This window comes from Eublepharis macularius, chromosome 1 (genome assembly GCF_028583425.1).
Source record: "Eublepharis macularius isolate TG4126 chromosome 1, MPM_Emac_v1.0, whole genome shotgun sequence".
NCBI classification, from domain to species: domain Eukaryota; kingdom Metazoa; phylum Chordata; class Lepidosauria; order Squamata; family Eublepharidae; genus Eublepharis; species Eublepharis macularius.
The window spans coordinates 250,912,426-250,930,835 of NC_072790.1; the positions used below are offsets into that span (position 1 = coordinate 250,912,426).

An 18,410-nucleotide genomic window follows, 5' to 3' on the forward strand; every position below is an offset into this window, starting at 1 on the left:
TTCTCAAACCTGCTTTGCGCTGAAGTTTTGAGAACAATCATGATAAAGCCTGGATGGCTGCTGTGTGGGTGGGGAAATTCAGATTTTCCTGCCCCCACGGAAGCCATTTTCCCTGACACTGTCCCTGCGGCGGCCATTTCCTCTCACTGCCAATGGGGGCTTTATAATTATTTTTTTTATTACAGCACTAGAATATTGTTCTATCAATAAACCATTGTAACAACAAGTGTACCAGGCTCTCTGATTTCCCAGCTTTCACTTAAAAAGGGGGGGTACATCTCTAGCCATTTCCCTTGCGGAGATATAAGGGGAAAGACATATCTCTGCAATGGTGGGGGGGGTAGAGACTTACCTTGTTTTTTTAAATGCAAGCTAGGAATTTGGAAAACCTGTTACCCTATTGTTATAATAACAATACAATGGTTTTCTAGCGCTGATTTTTTTTATATGCATAAGCCCCTGTGTCCCAGGAGAAGGGGTGTGGCCATTGCTGGGGGACTGGGGAAACCTGCCACATGGAAGACCTACTGCTGTTGTGCTTTATTTGCAGCAGCAACAGGGAAACCACACAAGCCCCTCCCACTGTGGAAACCACCTAAAATTTGGTTGTCTATCAGGCCACAACTGACTAGTCAACAGTGCAGGCAAGTGAGCCAGTTGGTTATGGGAAAGCATCCGCCTTCTCCTGCCTCTTCTGGCTTAAGACAGGTCACCAGGGATTGAGCTCACAACCTTCCCCACATGCTACTGGTGGGCTCGGCATACACACAGTTGCTGCCATTTCCACACAGACTAAACTTGAACGAGCACCACCGGATACATAAACCAAGAACTACAAAAAGCTCCAGTGTACTGGAACTACGAGGTTCCACAAGTACTCAAAAATATTAATTTTTAGATATTTATATTTTTAAGTGCAAAATGCTAATATCGTGCAAACAATAATCAGTACATATAACAACAAGGTCAATCGATATACATCCCAATCCAACTGGTAAAGTTCATCAATATGCATCCAAGTCCAACTGGTAAAGTTCATCAATCCATGAGCATTTCAATCAATACTTATCGACATCCAACCGGTGAAGGTAAGAGTTCCAGTATATCACACGAATATCAAAACAGTGACGCCCAAGTCCAATTATCCAGCGAAAGAGCTGTAGCTGAGCGTTTCTTCAAACCATCAGCCATTTGTCTTGCTTGGCCATTTCCAGCCAAGCAGGACAGATTATAAGATCTGTGTTGAAGAGGTCACTTTGCAAAAACAGGTCACAAGAAAATCCCCTCCCCGCCTCAAATGCAAGCACGTTCCAGAGTTAGCAGCCGCACAACTGTGCAAAAGAGGCACCCAATCTAAGCCCCCTGATTTCAGTGGGCTCAGGGTGGAGAGACTTTTCACAGGATTACAGGATTTGTAACACTCACGAGTATTAAATTCTCAGTGCGTATTTGCATTAATTTTTTTAAATTGCTGCAAGCCACTTTGGGAGCCAAGCTTTGGGGAAGGGTGGAAGACAGGTAAGGGGGAGGGCTTTGACTTTTGAAAGCTCCTATCCTAGGAATCTAGTTGGTCTTTAAGGGGCTACCGGACCGGAATCTTGCTTTCATACAACAGCTGTCAGTGTTACAAGATGTCCACAGATTTGGGGTGGGGGGTGCTAGAGAATAATTGATTTACTTAAGATCACGTAGTGGGAGGACATGTGCAGTGATGAAACTGGGACATTGATAGTTCAAGCACATTCACTGATTTTATTATTTATTTGCATCATTTACAGTCTGCCTTTCTCACTGTGACTTGAGATTCCCTGGACTGCAAGGAAATGCGGGGCAAAAATGATTTAATAAATCAAAATAAACAAATTAAATAAATCCAAAGGAGTTAGCCATCTTAGTCTGTAGTTGCAAAATCAGATGCATCTGATGAAGAGAGCTGTGGTTCTCAAAAGTTGTCGATGCATCTGACGAAGAGAGCTGTGGTTCTCGAAAGCTCCAGTAGCACCTTTAAGACTAACCAACTTTATTGTAGCATAAGCTTTCGAGAACTACAGCTCTCTTTCATCAGATGCAGTCAGCTTTTGAGAATCATAGCTCTCTTCGTCAGATGCATCTGACGAAGACAGCTATGGTTCTCGAAAGCTGTCAATGCATCTGACGAAGACAGCTGTGGTTCTCGAAAGCTTATGCTACAATAAAGTTGGTTAGTCTTAAAGGTGTTACTGGACTCTTTACTATTTTAGTAGTATAGTCTGTAGCTGTTATCCTTTTATCAAAGGGTCTTTCTGAATTGTTTCATTTTAGTATAGCCTTACTACCTGTGTAAAAAAGCCCTCCTAAGTAATTTGGTTTTTCATAGTTTGTGGAAAGCCTCGCGAATGGGAGCTTTCCTGACATCTACAGGCAAGCAATTTCACAAGGGGGGGGGGGCAACAACAGAGAATACACGTGTACAGGCAGTTGTTAATTTTGCAAAGCGCACACCAGTGTCTTCCCAACTGCATGGTGGCTGTCCATTGCTACATTGTCCCTAGGAACACATTTCCCTCCGCTGGCGGGTCTGTTTCTACTTGCATGAGGGCAGCAGACACTTACTGGAGAGCGCTTGTGACGCCACCAATTACATCCTACTATGTCACACGGAAACTCCATCATCAATTGCTTTTAGCCTAAAAACAGGGCAAGAGGGACCAAAGCTATTTCTCAATAGCCACACCTGAAGTGTGGTATTCGGTTATTTACCATCAACTGACCTTCTGCCATTTGATGCCAGTCTTACCAGACATTCCAGGAAGCTAAAAAGTCCCCAGTGCACAGAACAACTGACCTGTTCTTGCACTTTGGTGTCATTTGTTCAGGAGGGGAAAGGGGGGGGTGACTCTTTGTCCCCTCGCACCAATCAGGGCAAACCTTGCAGCACAACAAAGCTCCATCGGCCAAGCCTCAACCGAAAACCTGGTTGCCGGATTTTTCTTAAATGCAATATTCTGGAATTTCAGAAATACTGGGTTGGATCAATGGATTCATTCTTCTAATAGTAGCACCTTCCCCATGTGCAATAGGCTCGCAGCGGGTAGAGGTCAGCATTAGGAGAATGTTTTAGGTGGGTAGCCGAGCACCGTAGAGACCAACAAGATTTTCAGGGTGTAAGCTTTCGAGAGCTCAAGGGAGCTGTGACTCTCAAAAGCTCACACCCTGAAAATCTTGGTCTCTAAGGTACCACTGAACTCAAACCTATTAGAAGAATGGACCTAGCAAAAGAGAAGAGACTGCATTTGTTGGGGGGGGGGAGATTCCAACTCCTGAAGAAGCTCTTTCAAGGTCTGCCAATAACTCAGGAATTCAAGGTCACCAGCCCGCCAGATAAGAGTCAATAAGCGGCAGAGAGCATTTGGCTTCCTCAGCAATCTTTGTGTTTATCTCCCCAGAAAGAATCACCATTATAAATACTGTTCTGGAGGCTGAGGCAGGGAAGGGCTCGGAGATTTATAGCCAGGCTAAACATTCCAGATGCTACTGGGGGGAAAGGGGGTGTCAGGCTATCCACCCACCCCACCTCCCCCTTGAAGGGCAGATCAAAGCTGGAAAAAACAGCCTGAGCAATGCTCATCTTCGAGAGAGATTCCAGACCTCAAATCTCCCCAGAAGCTCTCGATGCAAACCAGCGCTACTCACTGGAGAGAACTCTGCACGTGTTCAGAGGTTCTTGCTGCTGCAAGCTTTCAATTATCAGGCCCAAGTCTGGGAGTAGAATAACAGATTCTGATGCTGAATTACAGCGAGCCAGCCCGGTTGCAAACTACGCCTCCAGAGTTGAGAAGAAGAGTAGATTACTTCTTTCAAGCCTTTGGACTACGGAAGGTCACAAAAAGGTTGATTTCAGCAATTCCAAGAATTTCAGTGGGAGGAGGAAGGCAGAGAATAAGATAAGAGGGAGTGGGGAAACACTGGTAAAGGGATATAGGTGACTTCACAAGCTCTCTATCTCCTCCTGGAACACTTTGGCAGTAGGCAAGCTTTGGCATTCCACAGAATTCTGCATCACATAAATATGGAAAGGCATCAGAAATTCGTATCAATACAGTGTAAGCCAGGCTTTATATACATAGTTCTTAGTTTGCCCTTCCCTTTCACTGCCACCCTGCATGATTTTCCCAAACCTTTCAGGAATGTCTCATTGACGTGGTACATCGATGCTCTCCAAGTCTCCTCCCCCCCGACAGACCACTGGTGACAACATACAAGTAATCGTGGGATCACGCATTCAGCTAATGGTGACAGCTTCCCCCAACACAAGGGACTGATGACACTTTCTTCTCTCTGAGCCTCTTCTATCGGGGGAAAGCATTGCCATTAGCGGACCAGATCCACAGAGCCCAAGCGTGTCATGTTCTAGTCAGACACAGTGGAAAACTGGCCACAGCACTGATGCCACGTGTGCTTCCCCAAAGAGGCGAGCAAATGACGGTGCTCAAAAAGAGCATCTTCTCCAGATATTTCCAGGAGTTTGGGAATTATTCCGGCATATACCAACAGAAAAGCATCTGAAAATAAGGGCCATGGTGGCCAAATTCTCACACTCGTACCACACACAAAGGCACATAACTGCACCCGCCTCCCACCAGACCACGCCTCTGGTCCATGAACCGAGCACAAACACATGTTTTTTCTTCTCTTTCCTTCCTCAGACTTTGAAAATTGTCTGTAAAAAATCTTTGTTGTTATTACGGCACTGTTTCATTCCAAGCCAGCATAGGGTGGCACAAAATTTTACTGCACATGGTCAGATAATGTACACTCATGATTGTTGTGGATTTTCCGGGCTGTATTGCCGTGGTCTTGGCATTGTAGTTCCTGACGTTTTGCCAGCAGCTGTGGCTGGCATCTTCAGAGGTGTAGCCCCAAAAGACAGATCTCTCAGTGTGACACTGAAGATGATAGTCACAGCTGCTGGTGAAACATCAGGAACTACAATGCCAAAACCATGGCTATACAGCCCGGAAAATCCACAACAACCATCGTTCTCCAGCTGTGCAAGCCTCTGACAATATAATGTACACTCATCATCGTCTCCATATTATAATGCCTAGAACAGTTTCCCGGTGAAAGGTAAAAAGCAAAATGTATCCTGACATCAAGATTACAGACATCTGTCCTTCTTTACATAGGAAGATAGTGATTTTGAAGATAAAACACTAGTCTTTTCAAGTGTTCACTGGAATTTTTTCATTCCATACTAATGATAATATTGTTTAATACTTGTCAATTACCACTGTTAGGTAGCAAAGAAACAGCACGTATTTACAATGCGATATAAAGAAATCAAAATTGGTTTGTGGCCAGTAGCTGATCCGGCAGATCCACACATTTAATTAAAACCATGCATCAGATATGTTTTGTGCATACAGCTCACCCAAGCTTATTACTTTCATTTTGGGACATTAGTTATTGCTTTGTGGGTATGTGTTGATGTGTGTTTTTCCAGGGAGACGGTCCACAGTTTTCACCAGACTCAAAGGGTTCCATGACACACACAAGGTCAAGAACCGTGGCACAGGACAAGATGAGAGAGCTACAAGCAGCACAGGGCCACCGTCAACAAATCAGAGACTCCCTGGAATCTGCCACAGACTCAAGATTTAGAAAGCATATTACAGGATCCCATTTTTAAGGAAACAAGAGGGTTGCCCTAAAGGGGCAGGCTCCCCCCTCCAAAAAGGAAGACGCGCACACACTCTGCAAGAGAAACATCCAGACTGAAAGTACAAGAACGGGTTTGCATGAGAGTTGCGTCATCCAAAACAAAAGAGACACACGAGCCCCGGAGCAAAGTCCAATGGGGAGAGGGACTGGCAGCTCAGAAAATGCCAGTTTCAAAACAAGAGTAAGGGGCATCACTCATGCCCCTCTGCAAATTCTGGACAAAATTTGGCAGGAAGCAGTAATTGTCATAAATTGTGGTTCCGAGCAAGAGGCACAAAGTCCTCAATTCAAGTCACGCCTGAGCCATGAAGTTTCTAGGTAGCCTCAGGCCAGCCACTGGTCCCTAGCCTCCATCTCTCCCCCTAGCCCACCAAACATGCAATGCAGGGATCGCACCACAACCGGCCTACATCGTCCAGATATGAGGATAAACAAGATTGGGCATGAGCAATGCTTTGGTCCCTCGAAACGTCTATACAATTGTCATCCAGGAAGAGGCATTCCCAGTTCCACACCTGCGCGCACATTCGTACATGCACACACACCAAAGCACAAGGGAGTAAACTGGCGACTGGCATGGATAATAGAACATGGGAGGTGTCTCAGAACGACAACAGCCTGACCCTAGACCTGTTTACTCAAGCCACACACCCCACAGAGTTCAAAAGTAAGCATGCCAAATGGCACAGACTTAATCAACAAATAAAATAAAACAACAGAAGCCTTCGAGAATCCCATCGATTGCTGAAGCTCATGTGTGTTACAACCCAGGGATACCAAAGCATTTCCCCTACACACCTGTACTGCATATTTGAAACTATTCTCACACCACAACTATATTAGGATGGTTTACCTACAGAACACAGCTTGCATTCATGATAAGAATCCGGCTCACAATACTTTGAGAGGAACAGCCTTGGTTATTTTTTGCTGTGACAGACTAACAGGAGTCTTATGACACAGCGAGATTCAATTAAAAAAATGTCTACATGAAGAGGGCCCACAATGCAAATTCTATTCCACAAAAGCTTACCTTGGAATTTTTTTTTTAAGTGTTATTTGCAGTGCCTGTTCAGTATTTGCCAACAGCTAAATTGCATTTTACTTTGGCTTCTTCTAACACCTTATGCCAAACCCCAAACAACCACCCACTGAAGCCAATTTATGCCCCCTTCCTAAAACACCAGATTTTTAAAAAATCAAACAATGCGCCAAGCTTCCCGGATCTCACAGAAACCAAACGATTTAACCACCTGCAGCAGAAGAGAGAGACTTCCGCACACCATCCACACAGGTCATCTGAAGGAAGCCCCAGCAGTGGCAAAGGAGGAGAAAAACACGGAAAGCAAGAATGTGCCGTGCATCACTTACTAGGTCAGCAACATTAAACCGTGTACAACAATAAAGAGTTAATCCAATTGATCGGAGAGTGTGTGTTTATAATCAATCATTTCCAAAAACGACTGTGTGCGTTTTTATGGAAATGCTTGATTATAAACACATGCTCTCCAATCAATTGGATTAACTCTTTATTGTTATACACGGTTTAATTTTGCTGCCCTAGTAAAGTGATTCACGGCACATTCTTTGATTTGCCTTTACAACAGTGGAGCAACCCCACCCAAAACACGGACTCTTGCTATTAGAATTGCTGTGCCAAATGAATGGGAGCCTAAGGCCTATCTTGAAAGTTTCTCTAAATTTCAATGCCCCTCTCACCCTCTGCTTGGATTATTAAGGCGCCTTCCTTTTTCTACTCCCCGTATCTGACAAAGAGAGCTTTGACTTTCGAAAGCTCCTACCCTGGAAATCTAGTTGGTCTTTAAGGTGCTACTGGACCGGGATCTTGTTCCTCGACTACAGATCCACATGGCTACTCACTTGAAACTCCCTTCCCTTTGACTACCTTGCAGCTACTCCAGATGGTCCAAGGAACAGAGATTCACTGTGGCACAAACAAGTACACACCAGAGATCCAACAAAACAGCCTCCAAATGCTTATAAAGCAGTTAGGTTGCAAGGTATCCCCTGGACTGCTTTCCATTTTCCCTGCAACAGAGCATGAGCGCAAGAGGCAGTCTGCACATGCTCAGGCGCCCCACTTGACAGCTGTATCACCAAGGCCTGAGCCAGGACAGGTTTCCAGTTTCAGTCCTGGCTTGTATCTAGCGATGAGTAACCGTCTTGGACTGAGATAAAAAGAGGTGGGTGGGGAGAAGAACCACCCTGGTTTTTCTGTGCTGCCAATTCTGCTCTGGCATGGATTTGGGCTTCTGATTGGCACCAGACCCCGGGGCATCAGCCAGCGCTTTTGCATCTGCAACTGAACTACGCTTAAATATTGTTTTTCACCCCGCAACATCAAATCTTTGCCATTTTCCAATCCATTTCGTCCAGCATTTCTAAATTAGAGCTGGGGTGAAAACAGCGGATGGTTTCGTTTTTTAAAAAACAGAGATTTTTTTAAAAAAATAAAAATAATCAAAATTTTTAAAAAGCCAATGCAATTAAGAGATGTCAAACATTTCCCAAAGTCAAAAATGATTGCTAGGAGCGGGACTTCTTTATTTATGGTACAGTATTGCAGAAGTTTTTTTTAAAAAAAAAATCGACCAAACCCACCGAGAAAAAAGTTAAAATAATCCAATTAAAATTTCTTTTGCATTTTCTGCAGGTTTTTAAAGATATCGTATCAGATTGATTTTAAAAAACATGATTAACGTAGTAATTTAAAATAAATTTCGTTTAATTAAATTCATTTAAAATAAAAGTCCAGGCGAAGAAGGAGCGGCTCCTTACCACACCGTTCTCCTCGCTCCGCACATCCACCAACGTGCAAAGGCTCCGCGCCCCATTCATGACTCCACCGGCCTCGGCGCCGCTCCGCGCAGACTGAAAGGGAGGGCAGCCACGCCCGCTCCTTATATACTGGCCACGCCCAGTCGCGGCGGTCACGCCCCCTCCCTTTGTTCCGGGCCGCGGCTTGCGCTCCCGAGCCACGCCCGCTCGCCCCTGAGAGGCTCCCCGAGCGTTCTTGCCACGCCCTTGCTCCGCCTTGGAAGCCGCGCCTACTACCCCCACCTGCTCTTCCAGGCTCTGGCAGTCTCGCGCGGCAGCTGCTGATGAGGCTCCGCCCCTTCTCTTCAAGCTCCGCCCCCTCCTGTCTCTTTTTGCCGGCTTCCATCCGGCAATCCGCAGCGATGACTTCACTGTCTGAGAAGTGCCTTCCCAAGCCCCAGTAGAGCGTCCCCAGCGGTGGACAGCCAGATGACACCCAGCTGCTTCCAAGCAGATGTTGAAGGACCGTAACTGGGGTTGCCATCTCCCGCCTGGCAAATTCCTGGAGATTTGGGACGATCAGTTGCATGGGAAACCCTGAGCTGGATAACCCAGGCAAGCCAGATCTCCTAAAATCTGGGAAGGTGAGCAGATCAGCCTGGGATACTGCTGTAGTTGGGTTGTGAACAGCAGTCTGCTAGTTCAAATCCCACCACTGCCGTGAGCTCAGTATACAACAGGAAAGGATTGCAGAAATTTGAAAACAGGCAGAAATTGGAATACAGAGCTGAACTAAAGCATAAGCAAATTGTTACGATGTTGCATGATGTGGAACTATCTGGTAGGGGCATACTTACAGCAATAGACAGTATAGTCTACAGTCCCTATCCTTTTCCAGCACAGCTCTGTGAACCATTTCCTGTGTGGGGGTCCCAACTTCCAGGTGGGGAGCTGCTCTAGCATAGTAGTTAAATGGTTGGGGTACAAATCAGCACTCTGCTGGTTCGAATCCCACTTCTGCCAGAAGTTCAGCAGGTGGCCTTGGAAAAGCTTCTCCTCTCAGCCCACTCCCCGGCTGTATTGTGGGGATAATAATAACACTGACTTCCTTCATTGCTCTGAGTGGGCACTAATCTGTCCAAAAGGGTGGTATAGAAACTCACTGTTATTGTTGTTATTATTACTAACTGGATGGGAGACCTCCAAGGAAGACAATGGTTGCTGTGCAGACAGAGGCAGGCAATGACAAACCACCTCTGTTAGTCTCTTGTCTTGCCTGGAAAATCCCAGCAGGGATCACCATACATCAGCTATGACCTGATAGCACTTTCCTCCTCCACCAGCACCTTGGTAAAGGGTGGCTTCGGGAGAGGAGGGAGCTCAGCCAGGTGTATTGCCATAGAGTCCTTTTCCTCCATGGGAAATTGATCCGCCTGGAGGTTGGCAACCCTGGCTGCAGCCTCTAAGGGTTTAAAAGGGGGATGGGGATTTGCAGATAGACTGTGAGAAATGCATCAACAGGTCTTATTTTCTTGAGCAATGGCTACCAGTATTGGATTATTTGACTAAAGAGGAACAATGGTCTAACAATAGGGTGAAACAAGACTTCTACTATTCTATGGCCTACCTTTAATCATAGTATAATTTTTTGTACAAAGACATTATTTGATTCTTACATTATTAGGCACTTTATAACCTGGTTACTGAGAGTAAGAGATGTGATGTTAACAATTGTTACCTCTTTTTTCTGTTTTAATTTAGATTGTTGTGTTTGTCTAGGTTAGATAGTTAATTAGTTATTTGCTGTTGCTAGTTGATGCTGAAATTCACATTATTTTTAAGAAAAGAAGTTGAATATTTCTTGTTAAGGATTTTCAGCTGCTGTTTTAAGCAACCACCTGCGAGATAAGCAACTCACAGCTACACAGTTAGACAGTTACACAGATAGATCTTTACACATTCTCAGAGGCTCAGGCCACAATACAAAAAATACATGGCAGATAAGCAGGGCGCATCTGAGAAGCTCCTAAGGCCTTAAATAGATTAAAAGTGGGATGGAGATTTGCAGGTAGACTGTGAGACATGCGTCGCCATCGTTTTGCAAAATATTACATCTCCAAAATAAAAGCTCTCTTGTTAGTTGTTGCCAGCAACTAGCATACAGGGGGAGACAGACGAACCGAAGGAATTAAGAGCATGACGCATTTAAAAGAACAAGATTCATGTACAGGTGCTCTGACTCTCAAATGCTCATACGCTGGAAATCTAGTTGGTCTTTAAGGTGCTACTGGATCTGAATTTTGCTCTTCTACTACACTTGAAACTATGCATTTAAAAGATCTGGTGGATGTATGCATGCACGCAAAACCATCTAATGTTGCTCAGCTTTAGTTAAAGAGTCCAGAGGACTCAGCCCAGAAAACATTCCATAAAAGTCTCTGAGTACATGAACATCCCCAGCCACCCTCCTGTGATCCGGCACCGTAAGTCTCAACCTGCCCTTGGACTGGCTCCTGCGTTTTTAGCCAGAAAAACTGCCCCCTAAGTGTCCTTTGGGCAGCAGCCACACAGCTCTGTTCTAGGCACATTTACTTCAAAGTAAACCCTGCTGCATGTAAGGAGGCCTATTCTCAAATCCTATTTAACCCACCTTGTGTATTCCCTGGAATTGAAGTTTAAAATAAATTGAGTCATAAATAAGGTTGCCGATTGGGTTGGGAATTTCCTGGAGATTTGGGAAATTTGGGGAGGGCAGAGTTTGCGGAGTGGAGGGAGTTCAGTGGAATATAGCACCAGAAAGTCCACCCTCCACAGCAGCGTTTTCTCCAGGGGAATTGATCTCTGTCATCTGAAAATTTATAATAATAATAATAATAACAACATTCGATTTATATACCGCCCTTCAGGATGACTTAACACCCACTCAGAGTGGTTTACAAAGTATGCCATTATTATCTCCACAAGAAAACACCCTGTGAGGTAGATGGGGCTGAGAGAGCTCTGAGAGAGCTGTGACTGACCCAAGGTCACCCAGCTGGCTTCAAGCGGAGGAGAGGGGAACCAAACCCGGCTCTCCAGATTAGAGTCCTGCACTCTTAACCACTACACCAAACTGGCTCTCAGTTTGGTGTTGTAATTCTGCTGTAATTCCAGGAGAACATCAGTCCCCACCTGGAGGTTGGCAGCCCTACTCAGAAGTAGCCCTTCTGAGGACAGCCCTACTCAGCCCTATTCAGAAGTAACTTCCGTTGCTTTCAATGTGGCTTAAACCCGGGGAAGTATGTAGAGGACTGAAGATTTATGTGCTCTTTTGGTTACACCCCCTATCTGTGCCAGACTGTTTTACCAATGAAATCATCTCTGGGCTCAGACTCTCAATGTCTGCCGCAGACAGGTCTGTGGGGCTGTTAGCCAGTCCCATAACCACCAAACAAGCGGTCCTTCTGAAGCACAGCCAAATATACCGCTGTTGTGATCAGTGGTCATCAATCATCAAACACAGCATGAATCATAGAATCAGAGGGTTGGAAGGGACCTCTATGGTCATCTAGTCCAACCCCCTGCAAAATGCAGGAAATTCCCAAATACCACCCCCCACACACACACACACACAGTGACCCGTACTCCATGCCCAGAAGATGGCAAAACTCCATCAGGATCCCTAGCCAAACTTGCCTGGGGAAAATTGCTACCTGACCCCAAGGTTGCAATCAGCTTTACCCTGGGCATGTAAGAAGGGGCCACGAGAACTAAGCACTGATGGAACCCATTCTGCCCTCCCTCTCATGATCTGCCCAGGTTCACAGAAAAGACGGATGAGAGGGTATGGAACCATCCAGGCTTCTTCATGCAAAATATGCCCAGCGTAGGGTGATTTCTTAGCCCCCATCCATAGACAAATATATCTTATTAAAAGAAATATTTATTCAATACCCTGCTTCTTTATTTATAAGGGAACTGCGAGGTGCAGGTGCCACCACAAAGAAGGCCTCGCCTTTAGGCTCACTGACCTAGCTTCGCAATTTGCAGGGAGAGGGAACTGCGAGGTGCAGGTGCCGCCACAAAGAAGGCCTCGTCTCTAGGCACACCGACCTAGCTTTGCAATTTGCAGGCACTCTCATAAATACCCACCTTTGGGAGACAGTGATCCTTAATGCCCCCCTGGGCAGAGCGTTAGACATCAAAACTGGCACTTTTCAGTTGTGTTCTTAAGCAGCAACCATTGGAGAACTTTGAAAACTGGCAAGAGATTATCCTGGTAAGTTGTACCTGCTAGCAGCTGCGGTTTTGGACCAGCTGAGACTTCTGAAATGTCCTCTTAGGTAACCCCACATGGAGCACCAAATTACCACTTAAATATGAGGCACACCTTTCACAAGCAAGGATAAAATTACAGGTGTGCTCTGCCAAAACCCAGAAGGGTATAAAAATAAACACACCACACAAGGGAGGGTTTGCCCTTCTCTCAAAGCTGTGATGGCAAATCTGCAGAATTTTTGGGAAGGGGCCTTTTTCCTACACAGCCATAAGAGCTGGGAACTTAGCCTTTTAAAAATCAGCATTTCTGATATCTGTTTCCAAGAACAGTTAATAGAACTACAGGCCAAACCCATAGAAGCAGCTTTGTCTCTGCTGTGAGTGGCTGCAGGTTGGAAGGAGTACGTACCAAATCCCACACACCCTTCTACAAACACAGAAAGGAATTCCTCTATCCCTCCCTTTGCCCCATACAGTATCAAGTCTATTTTATATGAACTGCCAAATGTATTTTTCCTTCTGTTTTGAACGATAATAGTGCGAGAAGGCTGTCTAGCAAGCTTTACTGCGGATCAGTGGTTTTGTAAGGCAGGTGTCATGTCTGTACCCCTACATCCGTGCCATTGTTCCTGTGTGTTGAACCATTGCTACTGCTGTACCTTGATTTTGTTTTGCAAATGCTCTAACCATCACTTTTGTTTCTCTAGCAGCCTGAGAACACAGCTGACTTATCTCTTTTCTTCGAAGCTCACTGTCTGAAATGTTATAGTTTATTTTCATGCATTTCCAGACCATTTCCCGCGCAAACCTGTGGTCTAGGTGGGAGGGGGGAAATGAGTGGGTATTTAGAGTTGTACTTTCTTCAAGCTTCTATTCTTATCAAGGAAACATGTACCGCTTAGATGTTTTCTTGCCTCTGAGGGCCAAGCTACAAGTGACGAATGACACTTGAACGGCAAGTGTATTTCTCCCTGTTCACTTGCCCTCCACTCAATCCACTTGCCGTTCAAGTGTCATTCGTCATGTGTAGCTTGGCCCTGAGTAATTCTATGGACATATATATGGAAATGATTGGATTTCTGAATAAAACCATTTAACCAAGAGCTGGGATTTCTTGTTGCAATGGTACAGAGGCCTGTCTACCATAGCCTGTCATCCATAGCCTGACAGCATGAGTGCTTAATGAACCTGCGGCACTCATTGCCACACTGTGTTGCTAACAGAGATAGCTTGGGGAAGGGACGGGATAAATGCACCAAGAAGAAATGGCAAAGGAACCCAGACTGGATCCTCTATTTGTAGTACACTTGGCTCGTAATACCTCTCTTCTAATCTTGGATTATTACTTCCCCTAACTTCTCCCCAGCTTTCCTTGCGTGTATGTGCGTGCCATCAAATCACAACCAATTTATGTGGTGGCCGCCCATCCAAGCACTGACCATGCTTATCTTCTGAGATCTAACAAGATCAAGCTATACCAAGCCTCCTTCCCTCCCAAGCTTTCCTTAACGGAAGCAATATTCTAGCTATCAGAGCCGACGGCTTCTCTGGAGTGTGATATCCAGTCTGTGTTTTCTTTTTGGTGGGCTGTTACATTGTTTTTTTTTTAAATGTGTTTTCAACTTGCTTTGTTAACCCTCTTGACTTTAAGAAGCTAAAGAGGGATATCAATATTTTAATTAATTCAGATTAATAAAACTGGCCCTTTTCACATCTTGTTAATCAGTAGACTCTCGTCTTCCTTGGCAAGAATTCACACCTGATCCTCACTTTCGCACCCCTCACAGTTTATCCCAAGCTGTTTGGTTCCTCAGCTTCCTGTGGCAGATACTTGTCCCTGGATGCTCTTTAAATCCCCTCTTGGAAAAATTTGTCTCATTCTGCCCCTAACACTACTATTGACTTTCAGCATCTCATGACAGTAGGTGGAATGTTAGAGAACATTCCGTGTTCCTCTGACCAGCTTAATAAGTAACCTGCCAGGAGAAAGATCTTGCAGCCCAGTGAAAGGCAAGTTGGATTAGTCATGTTCAAAATCACGGCTTACAACACAACTTCTGTAAGGCAGTTTAGCCAGCTGAAGATAGGTAATACCTGGGGCAGGGGAAACAATTTACTGCCAAGGTAGTGAATATCACTACCAGGGAAAGAGGGTTTTGGCAAGGGGGAAACAAAAATCTGTTGCATTTGGGATAGGAATTTGACTTGGGTGTGTCAGGAGAAGAATGTGGGAAGGGGGAAACGTTCAAGTAAATGAATATCAAGGCACTTTGACATCAGAAAAGAATTCTACTGCTAGGAATCAGAGGTGCTCCAAAGTTCAGAGTTATAGGACAGGCAGAAATTGAACAGGTGCAGTTTAACCTATTAATGCGGCTCTGGGGGGGGGTTACCTGTAGGTTTCCTGCCTGCCATACAGCTGTCCTGTAGGTTTCCTGCCTGCCATACAGAGCCCTCCCCCCAAGAAATGGCAACAGTTCAAAAAAGGGGAACGCCTATTATTGTTTGAGCCTAGGGTTGCCAATCCCCAGATGAGGCCTGGAGATACCCAGAATAACAACTGATCTCCAGGCTACAGAGATGGGTTTCCTTGAGAAAATGTCTACTCTGGAGGGTGGACTGTTGGGGAGGTCTCTCCCCTCCCCAAATATGTCGTCCCCAGGAATTCCCCAGCTGTAAAGCTGTAAAGAACACCCAGAAAGGAACAAAACCATTGGCAGAGGGGTGACCTTGTCCCCCTCCATCTCAATAAGCCCTGTCCTCAGAATTTTCAGTCGCAGATTTTGATCTCACATATTTTCCAGCTTTTCTCTAAATGTTGAAGGTTTGCTAAATATTTTCGGGTTATATTTGTCACCCCCCCTTCCCTCATTAAAGCTGGTTTTAGTGTTTGCTATTAACATGTTTGTTTTATTGATTAAAAATATACCCCTCCTTGTCTCTTGGCTCAAAAGACAGATGGGGGAGATGCATCTGGGGCTAGTAGCTGCTTTGCAAATATATACCTAAAGTGGATCAAGACTGCTTTTCACCTGAAGGGCTGCGAGTTCCAGAACAGCTCCAGGCATTTTGGTTTGGGCACATAATTGGAACATGGAGTGAGACAGAACAGGATGTTAGTGACGGCATGTCATTAATCTGGGTTTTAATTGGATTTTTAAAAAAATATTATTGTATGCTGCCTTAAATCACATGGTAAGGTGGGATATAAATGTATTCATTCAAATGAATACATTTGTTAACCACCACCACCACCACAACAACTGCACTTTTAAACAGATTAGTGCCCCACTCAGCGTGGTGAGCAAAGCCAATGTTATTCTTATCCCCACAATACAGCTGAGGAGCTGGGCTGAGAGGAGTGGCTTCCCCAAGGCTACCTGCTGAGCTCATGGCAGGAGTGGAATTTGAACCAGCAGGGTGCTGATTTACAGCTGACCATTTAATACTATGCTACATTTTTTTTAAAAAGCACAAAAATGGAGCGGCTGCCCTTCTAAGAACGAGTGAGTGGCAGCATCTGCTAAGCGCAATGCAAATAGCCCTCTTTCCAAAAGACAAAAAAAATTTCCAAGCTATGCTAATTTAATAGTCCCGTCTGTTCAAAAGGCGGGCGATTAATCAAGTACCCATTCTTTTAAGCAGCTGACAGCTCTGCTGGAAAACACCTCATTCATGCCTGGAGAAATATTCACCACTAAATTAGAACTAGCAGCCTCCAGACACCCAACAGGAAGATTTACGAGGGTGTAAATTCACCCTGTCCGACTGCCCCAATAAAAAGGGCTCACCCCCTTTAAATGCAATTGAATTTCATCCAAAGTCCTAACATAAATAATATTGATGGATTGACTGGACACTGGCTTGTAAATAGAACATTGTTCCTTTCCTTTGACACTGAGAATTCAAAGGTAAGCTGCCTCTTTACATGGAGGTTCCATTTTGCTATGTCTTATATATGTAGAACAGTCTCTGTGGCAGCAATTGGTAGGCTTTTGCTGTCCCCTTTGCCGTTCCATTCAGCAGCCTCTTTTGGAGGGGGCATTTATTTCTTTATCCACTTATCTTTCTATCTATTTATGTTATTTATAGTCTGTCTTTCTTGCTGAGACTCAAGGGGATGACACTGTGTAAGCCAATACAGTCAAAAGCTGCGAACAATGCAATAGGAAAGGATTGCAGAAATTTAAAAAAAAGCAGAAATCCAAAGACAGAGCCGAAATAACGCTGAACAAAACAGAAGGAAATTGTTACGATGTTACATGACGTGGAACTATCCAGTAGGAGCGTGCTTACAGCAGCAGACAGTATACAGCAGTATAGTCTACAGTCCCTGTCCTTTCCCAACACACCTCTCTGAACCATTTCCTGGGCAGGGCTCCTAACTTCCAGATAGGGAGCAGCTGTAGCATAGTGGTTAAATGGTTGGGATGCCAGTCAATGCTCTGCTGGTTTTAGGGATCCCATCCCCCCAGGGCTTACCTAGCCGGCGGGGGCGAGGGAGGCAGGGAAGGGGCTGCTTGAGCGTGTCCCAAGGCTGGCGCAATGGCGTCACTGTCGTCATCGCACTGCCCTGAGAGAGCTCCCGTGCTTCACAGTGGGTCGATTTGGACCCCGTTTGGGGACTCAAATCGGCCCGCTGCAAAGCGTGCCCGCTTTCCCACTTGGCACAATGATGAGGTCACTTTCCGGAAGTGATGTCATCACACTGGCGTGGGACCGCCGGGAATGTCTGGAAAGGAAGCGCTGGGTCCCACCTCCCGCCAGGAGGTGGCAACCCTAGCTGGTTTGAATCCTCCTGTTGCCGTGAGCTCAGCAGGCGGCCTTGGGTAAGCCCCTTCTCTCCGCCCCAGCTCCCAGCTGTATTGTGGGGACAATAATAACACTGACTTTGCTCATTGTTCTGAGTGGGGCACTCATCTGTCTAGAAGAACGGTACGTAAGCATCGTCGTCGTCTCCCTAAACTGCAACTGATCTCCATGCGACAGAAATCAGTTCTCTAGAGAAAATGGCTGCTTTGGAGGGTAGCCGTTATGGCATTATACCCTGCTGAGGCCTGTCCCCATACCCTGCCCTCCCCAGACCTCCCCCAATCTCCAGAAAGTCCCCAAACTGGAGCTGGCAACTCAAGCGGCAGTATTTGGGCCAGGGGTTGTGTGTTGCCAACTCCTGCCATGGAGAACTGGCAGAAAAGGTTCCCCCTTCTACTCCCCCCTCCCTTGGGTCCCCTCGAGACACACCTGGGGGCAGAAGACCTTCTTCTCCTCCGCCACTTGGCTCCAGAAGTGAGAATGGGGCGAGGATGCGGCACCGGCACCCGCCAGGACCGGCACAGAGAGCCTTCTGGGCCCCCAAGGGCTCCGGGAGGCCATCGTTTCCCTTTTCCAAGGAGCATCCATCAACAAGACCTTCGCCCGGGTGAGGGCAGGGAGCCGAGGAGACCGTGCTGCCTCCGCCTCGCCGCTCCCCAGCAGTGAGGTGTGCTGTTTTCCCTTCTGCCACCTCCTCACCTGAAGAGGCTCTAATTGCTACATTCCTGGGCGGTTAGCTCATGGGAGGAAGGCCTCCACAGCCTCTTGCCTGCTTGGAAAAATTCTCTCGCCCTCAAGATGTGGTCAGCTATGTTCACAGGAGTGAAGGAAACAGAATTAGGTTGTTCTGAAGGATGTCAAAA

At 45.8% G+C, this 18,410-nt stretch overlaps 1 protein-coding gene across 2 annotated transcripts in view; it reads right to left on the minus strand.

The window, feature by feature from the left end:
- Positions 1-18,188, minus strand: part of TUFT1 (tuftelin 1) — a 54,843-nt gene extending 36,655 nt beyond the window's left edge. The window contains exon 1 of one of the 2 annotated variants that reach the window (XM_054997739.1): positions 17,977-18,188. In XM_054997739.1, coding sequence (XP_054853714.1) covers positions 17,977-18,135 — 159 coding nt within the window. In that variant the 5' untranslated portion in view covers positions 18,136-18,188. Of the gene's footprint in view, positions 1-8,499; positions 8,589-17,976 lie in introns of those variants that run through there. The other variant, XM_054997749.1, reaches the window with a different exon arrangement.
- Positions 18,189-18,410: the final 222 nt, after the last annotated feature.